This window comes from Rhinopithecus bieti, unplaced genomic scaffold (genome assembly GCF_001698545.2).
Source record: "Rhinopithecus bieti isolate Rb0 unplaced genomic scaffold, ASM169854v2 scaffold_32760, whole genome shotgun sequence".
Lineage (NCBI taxonomy): Eukaryota > Metazoa > Chordata > Mammalia > Primates > Cercopithecidae > Rhinopithecus > Rhinopithecus bieti.
In genome coordinates this window covers 603,020-615,354 of record NW_016813956.1, presented here as the reverse complement: position 1 = coordinate 615,354, position 12,335 = coordinate 603,020, and the positions used below count along the sequence as shown (strand labels likewise).

Genomic DNA, 12,335 nt, shown 5'->3' with positions numbered 1-12,335 from the left:
CAAACTATTCAGTCTTGGTGGTATTTTTGTTATAGCTGCCCACATAGACTAAGACATACACATAAACATAAACAATCTTGCTTTCCATCTTTACAAATAGGTATTGAAAAAAATCACTCCTGATTCTTTCAATATTGTGTCTATTTGTAACTACAGTAATAAAATTTTTGATTATTTAAAAATTTTCAGTCCAACTGGATTACTGAATTGTCTAAAACCTAAAATACTACCATTCAAGCCACAATTTTAGATGCCTGATTGTATTAGTCAGGGTTCTCTAGAGAGACAAAACCAATACGATATAGATATAGATATAGATACACATACAGATATAGATATAGATACACATACAGATATAGATATAGATACAGATTTATGAGCAGGCATTTATTAAGGAAATTGGCTCATGTGAATACAGAGGCTAAGAAATCACACAACAGCCCGTCTATAGGCTGGAGACCCTGGGATGCTGGTAGCACGGCTCACTTTAAGTCAGAAAGTCTCACAGCCAGGGAAGATGATTGTGTAACTCTCAGTCCAAAGCCAAAGGCCTGAGAACCCAGGGACTCCTGGTACAAGTCCCAAAGTTCAAAGGCCAGAGAGCCAGGAGTTCTGATGTCCAAGGGCAGAAGAAGAAGAATGTCTCAGCTCCAGAGGAGAGAAGAATTTGCCTTTCCTCTGCCTTTTGGTTTTATTGGGCCCCCAGCCAATTGGAGGGGAGAATTTCCTACTGACTCACATGCCAGTCTCTTCTGGAAACACACTCACAGACACACCCAGAAATAATGTTGTACCAGTTGTTTAGGTATTCCTTAATCTAGTCAAGGTGACATCTAAAATTAACCAGCACATGGATTAACTTCCAGGATCCAGTCTTCTAGTTTCCAAATGTGGTCTTGGGATTCCTAGGGAGAACTCTGACGTACTCTTAAGGAGTCCCCAATGTTAGTACTATTTTCACAATAATAATAATGAAACATTGATCGTTTTTCATCTCATTATTTCAGTAGGGTGCAGTAAAGTTTTTTTGAGCCAATATGACCTATTATATACCAATAGGTTTAATACAAAGGCAGATATGAGAATACAAACATCTTCTATTAAGCCAGACATTAGATTTGGAAAAAGTGAGCCAGTGTCACACTTCTTGTTCTTTTATTTGGACACAATAGATTGCTTTTTCACAAAACATCCTGTTTATATTAACTATAATTGATTTATTCATGCTATTTTAATATGAATTAAAAGATAACATTTTAAATTTTTGTTTCAATGTCAAATGCCATAAATATTAACAAATATTAACCCAAATAAACAAAAGCTCTCTAAGGTCCTCAATAATTTCTAAGTGTCTAAAGACATAATTAGATCAGGAAGTTTGAAGCCACTAGTGTCCCCATTGAATCTGAATGCTGATCTAGACCAGGTCCAGTACTTCCCTGCTCGACCAGGACCTCAAACCTCAACCACACTCAGGGACTAAGTACTTAGTCCTTGTTTATTGCAGGGACACGTGACCCAAACCACATCCACATGAGTCCATGTTCTTCATTCATCTTTGTCCCAGGTCCAGGCCTGTGGGTGTATGCTGTGGAAATCCTGGGGTTGGGTGGAAATGAGCCATCATCTCCCAGGACCCTTTAGCTGTTATGGTGGGACTTAGCCATCCTTACAACTTTGGTGCCTCCCAGCTCTCTGGTTCCACTTCCTCTATCTCTGACCTGCATATCTGGTTCCCTCTACCCCTGGTGGTCCTGTGGATTCCTCTCTCCTCTCTCATCCTGGTGAATCCTGTTGGCCTCATTCCAAGTCCACAGCATCTGGTGCCAACTGGCATATTGGGCTCAATGTGGTCATCCTGATGTTCAGCAGCAGATTCGCTGCCCAACAGCTTCTCACAGTTTCTTCTTGGCTGGGAGCTAAGAAACAACTAGTTCCCTATGCCTGGATCTCATCCCATAATTACAAGCAAAGGAACTGCTAAAGCCACAGCCTAGTGAGGAGGAGAAAGCTGGGGCTGAGGGCTGCAGTGGGTGTGAAAAAGGCAGCTGGAAGATGTTCTGTTATGTGACCAGAGGGCAGGAGGGCGTGTCTTCCACCAACAACATTGTGCAGTGGCTGCTGAGACGGCCAGGGCTTATCTGCATGGCTCTGAGTCCAGGGAATTCATTCTATAGGCTCTGCTGCATCCCCACTCTGTGAAGTGTCAGGCCCTCTTCAGGCACTGTGACCCCATTTGCTCCTGTGAGGGCAGGGCAGATGAAGATGGGACTGTCATCAGACCCTATCCTGAAGAAGGGCCTCACAGGCATGGAAAATGCTGAACGGGGACACGTGTAGATGTGTGATCTGTCCCTCATGTTGTAGAAGGAGACATCTCCAGCTTCATAGTCCAGGAAGATGGCCACCCGGCAAAGGGACTCCTTCAAAGGGAGAATCCTATCAGGGGAGGACAGGGCCCGGTATTGGTTTCCAAACATCTCCAGGGTCCAGAAGCCATTCTGAGGAATCAGCAGGACCTCCCCTTTCCTCTCAACACTGTCTCTACAGACCCCCACAGTCCACACCATCACGTTTTCCACCTCCACCTCCCAGTAATGTTTCCCTGAGGCGAAGCTCTCCCATCCCAGGACACAAGGCTGACTGTCGAATCTCTCTGCGTTGTCAGGCACTCTCTGCCTGTAGGGGCCCCGTCTCACACTTCTCCGGTCCTCTGACAGGAAGAGCTCGGGATGAGCGGTGTCTGGATCCAGGACCACATCAGCTGCAGAGGAAGTCTCAGGTTTAGGCCTGGGGTCTCAGGAACCCTGGGGATTGTGTGGTTCCTGGTCCCCAGAGAGGTTTCAGAAAGCTGCAGGGGGTTCCCCATGTAGTGGCTGTTTCCATGAAGGTCCCCTGATCCCAGGCAGCTCATACCCTGAGAAATATTGAAGCTGCACTTCTATCTCTCCAGAGACAGAAGCAGCACCCCCAGGTTGAGAAGAATTGTGGCTCTATGAATTCCAGAGAGTTTAGGAAATGAATCAAAATTAGTGGTTCCCAGTTTTTCTCAGCATTCTAAGCTCTGATCCCTTTTCTATTCAGGACATGTGATCTCTGGGACTTTCTTTAGTTAGAAACTTTCCAACTTTGCTTAAACCATCACAGAAACTTTATCTCCTGTTGTTCCCCCACACTCCTCTCAATGATCAGTTAAGTGGGTCTCTCATTACACACTGTCCTAGGTGGTGAAGGACCTCCTTCAGGTTGTTTTGATAGGTGACAACTGATTTAAGTGACTGACAAGGGCACCCTTCAAAGGATAAAGAGAATAAATGTGTACAAAAGAAAACCTGGTGCATAAGGGGCGTGTGGGCAAAGTTAGGGAAGAAATACTTCAATCCAGTTTTGCTTTAACAACATGCATCTGACGTCTACCAGGATGACTTCTCCCATACAGGAAATGCAGGAGCTGAGCATTCTGCAAACCTCTACCATCTGCATGTATTCTTACTTATTCAGTCTACCTTTCTACTGCATTACAATGATTTTCTCCTTTCCACAAGTTGATATGTCTGATTGTGACAAGTTGTGATTGTGTCCCAAAATGACAGTGGCAATTTTGAAACTCACCAAAGAGGAAAGGTCCATGGGCCCTGGTATCTGGTAAAGCTTGGATTCTTTGGTGCTGACAGACAGAGGTGCCGAATCACAAGATGAGAAGAACTCACTGAAAGTGGGCGATTGGTTTCTCTGTGCTCTCCCACTCACCCTCCCACTCACCTAAATCCCCTCCCCTGGCAGACTACATGCAGAATGTCAGTGCTCTCTTAGAAGCAGAAAGGTATTTCTGACCACCTATTTGCACACCATTGCATCAGGCTTATTGGAGAGCCTTATGGTCTCTTCCTCACATGGGTCTTCAACTGTGCACAGTCTATACCATCCCCAGGATATAAATTGCTAAGACAGCATTATCTTCTTTCAAATTGATCCAGAATCAAAGAGCAATAACTTCCGAAATGTAACTCTTGGGGAGGCTACTATGCATGGGAAACCTTTGGTAATCGTGCATTAAGTTATTCCAAAAGAGAAAGCGTCCTGGGACGTAAACTGCAGGGTTCATTAAGAGCTGCTGGGATTCCCTGACAGAAGAGCCACGATGCATCATTGCTGGGACACTGTTGATGAATTGACCCCACTTCCCTATTGTCCCCACCTCGCCCTGGGTCACTTGCTCATCTTGTCTAATGAGTCCCGTTAGCTAGCTGGTGGGGAGAAAGCTGAGATCTGATGGAACATCAGGGGTACTCACCAGCATGTAAGAATGTTCTTCTCCATCCTGCAAGGGACAGACAGAGGCGAATGTCACAAGATGCTGCTAAATAAGCAGAACACAAATTGTACATGGAGTAGTTCAGGAAAGGCTAAACTTACGCAATTCTTGAAGTTGCTCTGAAAACAAAATACAGAAACAAAATCATGTCTTCAACAGAAGAACGAAGAGAAATTGAGCTTGTATTAAACAAAGTAGGAACCATCCTTTCTATGAACACTAACATCACCCTTCCCTTATGCCTAGGGAACAGTCAGAAATCAGCAATGATGTATGATCAGATGGCTGGGGAGTATCAGTACATTGTTAGATTTTTGTCTGAACTTTTGTTCAGCCATGTAGTGCTGCATATAGCCAGGTGAATGAATGCAATGTGTGCAGCATGGAAGAAAGGAAGCTCTGAATGATTACTTCTTATGACATGAGAGTTCCAAGCCCTTGTTGCTGCTGCTGTGCATTTCCTCTCTCTTCCCCAAGACGGTACCTGTGAGAGCTGTGGCCTTTCTATGACAGTCAATTGTCCTCCTACTTATTTAACTTTTTTAAAATTTCTTTCTATTTTTCCATACTTTCTTTCCAAATTCCTTACGTGCAATTTCTTTTTCCTCTTGTTCAACTTCCTTTTCCCCTGACAGAATCTTTTTTTCCCTTTGAAGTTTCTTGATGCAACAGATGCTCACAGCCATGAAGATGATGAAAAGAGCCAGGATGACAGCCAGGGACACCATCCAGGGAGATGTGGTCAGGATGACAGCCAGGGCCACCATCCACGGAGATGTGCTGGGCATAAAGGATTCTGAAAAGGCAGCCAGAAAAGTCCACTTAGTTCGAAATAGAACATCCAGATGAGAGTGCCCCTAAGGGCACATCTGATGAGCTCCTCAGCCACCTGCTCTGTTGGCTTCTCCCTCAGAAACCTCAGATGGAGAAAGCGATGCTGGCTTAACACTGGCTAACACCTCAGTGACTGCCAGAGCCGGGCCAAGAAGGGGGCAAAGCAGAAACATCTGGAGTCACCATGGAAAGGACCAGGGTGCGTAAAGCTAACCAGCCATGCTGAGTCAGCACAGCCACCACCCTGCCTCAAGCCACCATCACTCATGCCTGGAATACTAGAGTGTCCTCCTTCTTGTTCTGCCCTATTCTGTAATCTGTTCTCAGCAGAGCAGCCCAAGTGAGATCATGTTAATTATTTGCTCAAAACCTTCCAACGCTTCCCATGTTACTCACTCTAAAAGCCAAGGCCTGTTTGTGGCCTGTGCTGCCATATATAACGTAGTTGCATCACCTCTGTGAATTCATCTCTCCCAACTTCTGAACTCAGTCCATTTCAGCCACACCAGCATCACCTCTTGGGAGTCCTAGAAACTGCCAGACACGCTCTTTCCTCATGCCCTTTGCATATGCTCTTCCTGTACCTTGGTTGCTCAGTCCTTAAGCATCTGATGGTTCCTTGCCTTGATTGTTCAATTTCCATCTTTACAGTGAAGTCTTCCCTGACCACCTTGTTAATAATTATGATGCCTCACACTACTGGAACTCTCTATTTTCTCTTTGCTTAATTTTTCCTACATGATCATCACCATGTGATAGAATATATAGATAATTATTTATTTAATCAGTTGTTTCAATTATTTCATATCTTGCTCTCTCTCTCCCCCGCTTTTTTGCTTTTTCTTTTTTAAGACAGAGTCTCACTCTGTCGCCCAGGCTGGAGTGCAGTGGCGCGATCTCGGCTCAAGCTCTGCCACCCAGGTTCAAGCGATTCTCCTGCTCATCCTCCCAAGCAGCGGGGATTACAGGCGCCTGCTACTGCACTCGGCTAATTTTTGTAGTTTTGGTAGAGATGGTGTTTCACCATCTTGGCCAGGCTGGTCTTGAACTCCTGAACTTGTGATCCACCCGCCTTGGCCTCCCAAAGTGCTGGGATTGCAGACATGAGCCATCGTGCCCGGCTGCTGTCTCTCTCTAGAATATGACCTCCTTGAGGATAGAAATTTTGATATATTTTGTTCAATTATTGACCCTTGGTTTCCAGTACAGTCTTAAACATAAGAAATGCTTGTTGAACATTTGTTGAATACATTTATGAATGTCTGTTGATGGGGAATTTCCCAAGCTCTGTCCTTTGGGAAGTCCCATAGACAGGAAGGGACGGCAGCATACAGGAATGCCAAGTGTAGACAGTCACCCATCCACACTACTCTCCGTGTTTGATGGTTGTCCTTAACATTTTACAATTGTTGCAGCATAAAGACCTAATCAAGAGAAAAAAGACCAGGTTTACCCTCAGAGAAGAGGTTCCTACTCTTGTGTTTTGGGACTCTTTGAATCTCCCTTTGTGAGAAGGGGAGAGGCCTCAACTCAGCTGCAACCTCCAGCTCCTCAGAACCCAGGACCATTCCACCCACACTACTGCCCCCATCCCCTCTCTGGGCTCTTTCTGTGTGCTGAGGATCCTGCATACACTTGATAGGTCTCAGAGGGCAGAGAACTAACCTGGAATAAAAATGACAGTTTCCTTCTCCTGGCCGAGCAGGGTGTTGTTGACAGAGCAGGATACATTCCTCACAGACTTGTCTCTGATGATCACAGCTGAGGTGACCATGAAGAGGCCGTCTGCATCAGTGATGGAAACCTCCTTTAGGGTGGGCACAATCTCACTGTAGGGGTCCCTCCACACTGTGAGGGGCTCTGGGTACCACCCTCTAGATATGCACTCCAGCCAAATGCTCCCATCCTCTTGGGCCTTGATTTCAATGAGGGGCTTAGAGCCAAGGCCTGGAGAGGGAAAAGGGCTCAGTCAAAAGGCAGTGGTGTCTTAGCCCCTACTGCACCTTGAAGGATGGATGCTAGAAAGACCCTTGGTTTTGGAGAACATCAGGAAACCAATATGCAAAATAAATTGTGAGATCTCTAAGAGAAAGTATCACATTGCACACTTTTCTTTATGCTCCACCTGAAGGCCCCATCACAGCACCAAGCATCTATCTGTCTGCTATAAATGCTTGCTGTGCGATTTATTCTGGCAGACTAATTTTCTCCCTCCCAGGAGGGTGTGTCCAAATTCTCAACAGGCAGGTTGAGAATTTCACTTTCTGTCCTGGGATGACTTCTCTGCAGACCTCAATTTCCTGAAGCTCTAAAATAATACACTGATGACAGAAACCTACCAGGTTGGCAGAATCCTTTCTTTTCTTTTCTTTTCTTTTGTAGAGATGGAGTTTTGCCATGTTGCCCAGGCTGGTCTCAAACTCTTGAGCTAAGGCAATTCACCTGACTTGACCTCTCGAAGTGCTGGGATTACAGGCATGAGCCATCATGCTCAGCCTTGGCTAAATCTTAGGAAACTTTTTGAACCAAAGTCACAGACACTTCTGTCTAGTTCAGGGCCTCACATCATCATGGCTATCTACCTCCATAGGTGGTGATGGTTTTTAGGAGAATGGACTGAGCCAGCTGGCAAAGCCAACTCTTATTCTAATTCACAGTTGTTTACCTCCCAGAGGTTCCACCCAATAGAGAATTTTCCTATAGTTCTTTGAGAACATCAATGTATTAGAAATATCTGGATGCCCCTGGGATCTTAAGATAACCATATTGCCTCCTTAATGTCAGAGATCATCACCAAAAATCCTAATAATTCAGGCTCATCCTAAATATATTCTATCTTTACTAGAATCTTCAATGAAAGAGAATATCCGGAGTGAGAGAGCTGCAAAAGCATGGTCCTGGGAGATCCTTCAGCCGTGTGTGACCATCCAAACTTCTCCTGAATAATTCCTTTGTAAAGTCTCCCTACAAATTATATTAAAGAAAGAAAATTAAAGCAATCACTTAAGCCTAGTGCTTTCTGCTCTGTTTAATTTTTGTCAGGAGAAAAAAACTAGTTGTGCATTTGAAGGCTCACACAGAAATCTTGAATTAGAAAAGAAATTAAAATACCTCAGCAAATTGGAAAACAAACTCCTACAAAACATTCCATGGTTTCAATATGGGTAACATGACACAATAGATTTAAGGGAAAGATCAGCCACCAACCAATCCAACAAGCAGAATACGATAAACAAGCAAACAAAAAGTCCTACAGCAACCCAATTCAGACTGGGGAAGGTCAGGACAGGGTTGGTTTTACAGAGAAAGAGCAGTGGGTCCCTGCCACATAGAAACCATTCATTACTGGGCAACACTGCAGTGCTGCTGTGAACACAGTCATGACAATGGGTCAAGAAGCCCTCCTTCCACAATGTTCTGTTTTAATCAGATGTAAGGTTGCCTTTGCGAGTAGCAAAGATGGGGTCTCCTACCTGTTATGATTTGGGGCCTCCTGGGAAGAATCCAATTTCCTAGTCCTTGCCTCCACAGGTCTGATGGACTGAAACGCCACCATGAATTATACTGCACCTTAAAGTCTTTTTCAGTCCTGAAATATACCTTTTAAAGCAAAATACACTAACCCCAAGACTGAAGTAATCACTCAGTGTCACTTTAACAAACTCCCAGAAATCCCAGTTTAAGTGCATTTCTATGCTGAAGCCTTGCCAGTTTTTTTCCCAGCTAAATTCTTAGTCTTTCTCTGTGGAGTTAGCAGGAATTACACATAATTTTGCTTCTGTATTTAGTTGCACTTTAATAAAATCACCTATTTAATGTAAGTCACTCTCTCTGCAATCAGTATTTCAGGAAAGAAGAAAATGTCAAGACTAATATTTATGGAAAAATAAGATTTCATATGTCGTAGTTCTCTGGGCAGTTCTTATTGATTCTGATTGCCCCAGGACAATTTTTGACAGTGTCTCCTTTCACTCTCAGAAGTGCACAGTTCAATGCCAAGGCAGGCATAAGACTTTCTTTTCCGAGATTAACTATTTTCCCCCGCTCATGGCCTCAGCTGAGGAATGAGTGTGCTTCTGAAGAAGTGAAGCCCAGGCCGGGCGTGGTGGCGCACGCCAGTAATCCTAGCACTTTGGGAGACCGAGGCAGGTGGATCACAAGGTCAGGAGTTTGAGACCAGCCTGGCCAGCATGGTGAAACCCCATCTCTACTAAAAAAATGCAAAAATTAGCCGGGCATGGTAGCGCATGCCTGTAATCTCAGCTACTCAGGAGGCTGAGGCAGGAGAATCGCTTGAACCCAGGAGGTGGAGGTTGCAGTGAGCTGAGATCGCACTACTGTACTCCAGCCTGGGCAACATAGCAAGACTCTGTCTTGAAAAAAAAAAAGAAGTGAAACCCATAGCTTAGCAGAGCAAACCCACTCATGTGGCCTTTGTGCAGGAAAAGCGACTCTCTGTGAAAGGGGACTCCAGATAGAAATCCGTTGGTCTGCAATGGGCCAGAAGTTAGGAGACATACTTTCCCCAAAAGGTACACTGTGCCAAAGTAACAAAGCAAAATGAAGAGATGCACCTGCCACCACGAGGCGCAGGATGGCCTCATCGTAGGATCTGCCTTCTTGGAAGTAACAGTGGTAGATGCCGTTCTCCTGGGCTGTGACGTTGTGTATGACCAGGGCCATGTTGCCCCTGCTCATGTCTTTGCTCACAAAGGTGGTTCTTCCTCGGTACTCCTCCATCTGCTCCTCTGTTCTCTCTCTTCCACCTTTATACACAAACACTGCGGCGGAGAACTGAGACCGGAACCACCGCACCTCCATGTCCTCAGCATTTTTCTCGGGTGACAGATGGCAGCGTAACGTAGTGTTTTCTCCCACCATGGCCAGGATGGGACTAGCTGGCCCCACGACAGTAAACTGGGCTGTTCAACAAAGGGGCAGAATCAGACAAGGACACCAGTTATCACATCTTTAAGGCAAAAAAAAAAAAAAAAAAAAAATTCCAGGGACAAAAGGAAGCAGATATTCCAAGGCCACAGGGGTTCTTGGGCTGAGAACCCTTCTGGGGACCAGTAGCTGTGGCCGGTCGGCAGCATCCACCCCTGGGAGCAGTAACTATTGAGGCTGCTCCTGCTTCATGAAGGAAATATTGGGGAGCCCGCCCTGGGCACCCTGTGCCACTGAGATTTTCCTCCATTCTGCAATCTAGCACTGTGCCTGAGTGTAGCGTAAACTTGAACTGTCCATTAGGGCAGTGTTAACAGTTAGTTAACACTTAGTGTTAACAATTAGTGTTAACTATCCACTAGATGTTTAAGTTCCAATTGAAATGAACTCTTAAGTGTAAAACACATACAGATTATAAAGATTTAAAATTTCAAAATGTCAAATATCTCATTGGCAATAGTTTCTATTAACAAAGCATTTAAATATTGATATTTGATTATATGAAACAAAATATATTATTAAAATGTATTTCAAGCATGTTTTACCTTTTAAAATAAAAGTAGACTAGGCACAGGGTCTTGTGCCTGTAATTGCAGGTATTTGGGAGGCCAAAATGGGAGGATCCTTAACAGCTAGGAGTTTGAGACCTGCCTGGGCAAATAGTGAGACCCTGTCTTTACAAAAAATAAAACTTGAAGTTGAGTGTGGTGGCCCTTGCTTGTACTCTCTGCTACTTGGGAGGCTGAGATTGGGAGGATCCCTTGAGCCCAGGAGTTCCAGGTTACAGTGAGTTATGATCTCATTTGCCATCTGCTTCATTCCAGCCTGGCGACAGAGCAATACACTGTCTCTTAAATAAATAAACAAATAAATAAAAAGTTAAAAAAATTTTTGAAAATTTGCACTTGTATATGCACTTGACCTTTGTGTCTCACTGTATTTCTTTTGGACTGTGCTGGTATAAATTCAGTGAACATGTTCAGAATGAAAGGATAAGTCAACAACCCCACAGTCCTTCCTTCTTTCCCTTTGCAGACTACAGGGTTGATGTTCCTTTCTGAGAGATGACAGCAGTAAGTGGCACACATCCCTACCTGAGACCAGTGCACACAGGCTGAGAAGGAGGAGGAGGAGGGAGGCTGGCAGGGAGAAGTGCAGGGCAGCAGCTGGTTCCATGAGCACCCAGGGCAGGGAGGGACCACAGGCCTAGGGTTACAGAGGAGGAAAATCAGCCTAGGAGTTTTGGTACCTCGGTGCTGATCGAGTCCAGCCTCTCCTGTCACTCAAGTAAGTCTCATCGGTGCCCCAGCTTCTGGGAGTCGCTTGCATATCTCAGGGCTCAGGTATCTCCCAAGAGAGGGACTCCTTAAACATTCCATGAAGTAAACCATCAATGCAAAGATCAAGGGGGCCGTTTTCCACCTTCCTCAGCTCACTTCTCTGGCCAGAGTCCGGTTTCTTTAGTTGTCCCTAGATTCTTTCACACCCTCCTCCCTCCACTTCCCCGTCCCCGAGACCCAGGTCGGGACACTCGAGGTAAAGCCAGGAGAGGCAGCGCCTCCCCACCAGTGGGCTTCCTCTCTCCCAGGACCCCCTCTCCTGTCCAGGGCAGATCCCGCTCCCCGCACCTACCGCCCCCACCCCGGAGCTGTAGCGCTTCCCCTCCCTTTCCTACCTTCTAGAATTAACCTCTGTTTTCTTTTCCCCTGTGATCCTCACATGACGATTTTCCGATACAACTCACCCATGGGCACAGTCACCATCAGACAACAAAGCATCCCAAAGAGAAGACAAAAGTTTTGTTCACCTCCCATTAATCGCGATGTTTGGAGTTGCGGGACCCGGGATCTGGGACCTGTTGCCTGGGTGTCCAAAAAGTTCCAAGATTGCCACTGAACAGTTTAGAGCCCAGGATTGGCCGAGTGCGGCAGAACTAGCCAATGGTGTCTCGAGCCTTATTTCTCAGCAGTTACTAGGTAGAATACACACAAAAAGCCCCCCAAAATCTCAAGCAGCAAATAACCTCTTGGGGTTATTAGGTATTTCTGTTTCCTTTTTCTTTGTTTGGAAGCAAGACTTTTCTTTCTTTCTTTTTCTTTCTTTCTTTCTTTCTTTCTTTCTCTCTCTCTCTCTCTCTTTCTTTCTTCCTTCCTTCCTTCCTTCCTTCCTTCCTCCCTTCTTTGTCTTTCTTTCATGTCTCCCTTGTGCTTTATTCTTTCTCTCGTTTTCTTCTTTCTTT

The 12,335-nt window shown here is 45.1% G+C and overlaps 1 protein-coding gene across 5 annotated transcripts; it reads right to left on the bottom strand.

Moving 5' to 3' along the window:
• Window positions 1-244: 244 nt before the first annotated feature.
• Window positions 245-12,097, bottom strand: BTN2A2 (butyrophilin subfamily 2 member A2). 5 transcript variants are annotated; one of them, XM_017849170.1, is made up of 9 exons: window positions 11,772-12,097; window positions 11,191-11,302; window positions 9,724-10,071; window positions 6,815-7,096; window positions 4,905-5,111; window positions 4,417-4,434; window positions 4,295-4,321; window positions 3,613-3,709; window positions 2,679-2,764 (listed from the first exon to the last, which is right to left on the bottom strand). In XM_017849170.1, the coding sequence occupies exons 2-9, from the start codon at window positions 11,270-11,272 to the stop codon at window positions 2,761-2,763; spliced, it is 1,065 nt and encodes a 354-aa protein (XP_017704659.1). In that variant the 5' UTR covers window positions 11,273-11,302; window positions 11,772-12,097; the 3' UTR covers window positions 2,679-2,760. The 5 variants fall into 5 exon arrangements, with proteins under 5 accessions (XP_017704661.1, XP_017704658.1, XP_017704657.1 ...); XM_017849171.1 differs by having other exon boundaries at window positions 3,613-3,667; window positions 11,772-12,096; XM_017849172.1 differs by lacking the exons at window positions 2,679-2,764; window positions 3,613-3,709 and adding an exon at window positions 245-833 and having other exon boundaries at window positions 11,786-12,096.
• Window positions 12,098-12,335: the final 238 nt, after the last annotated feature.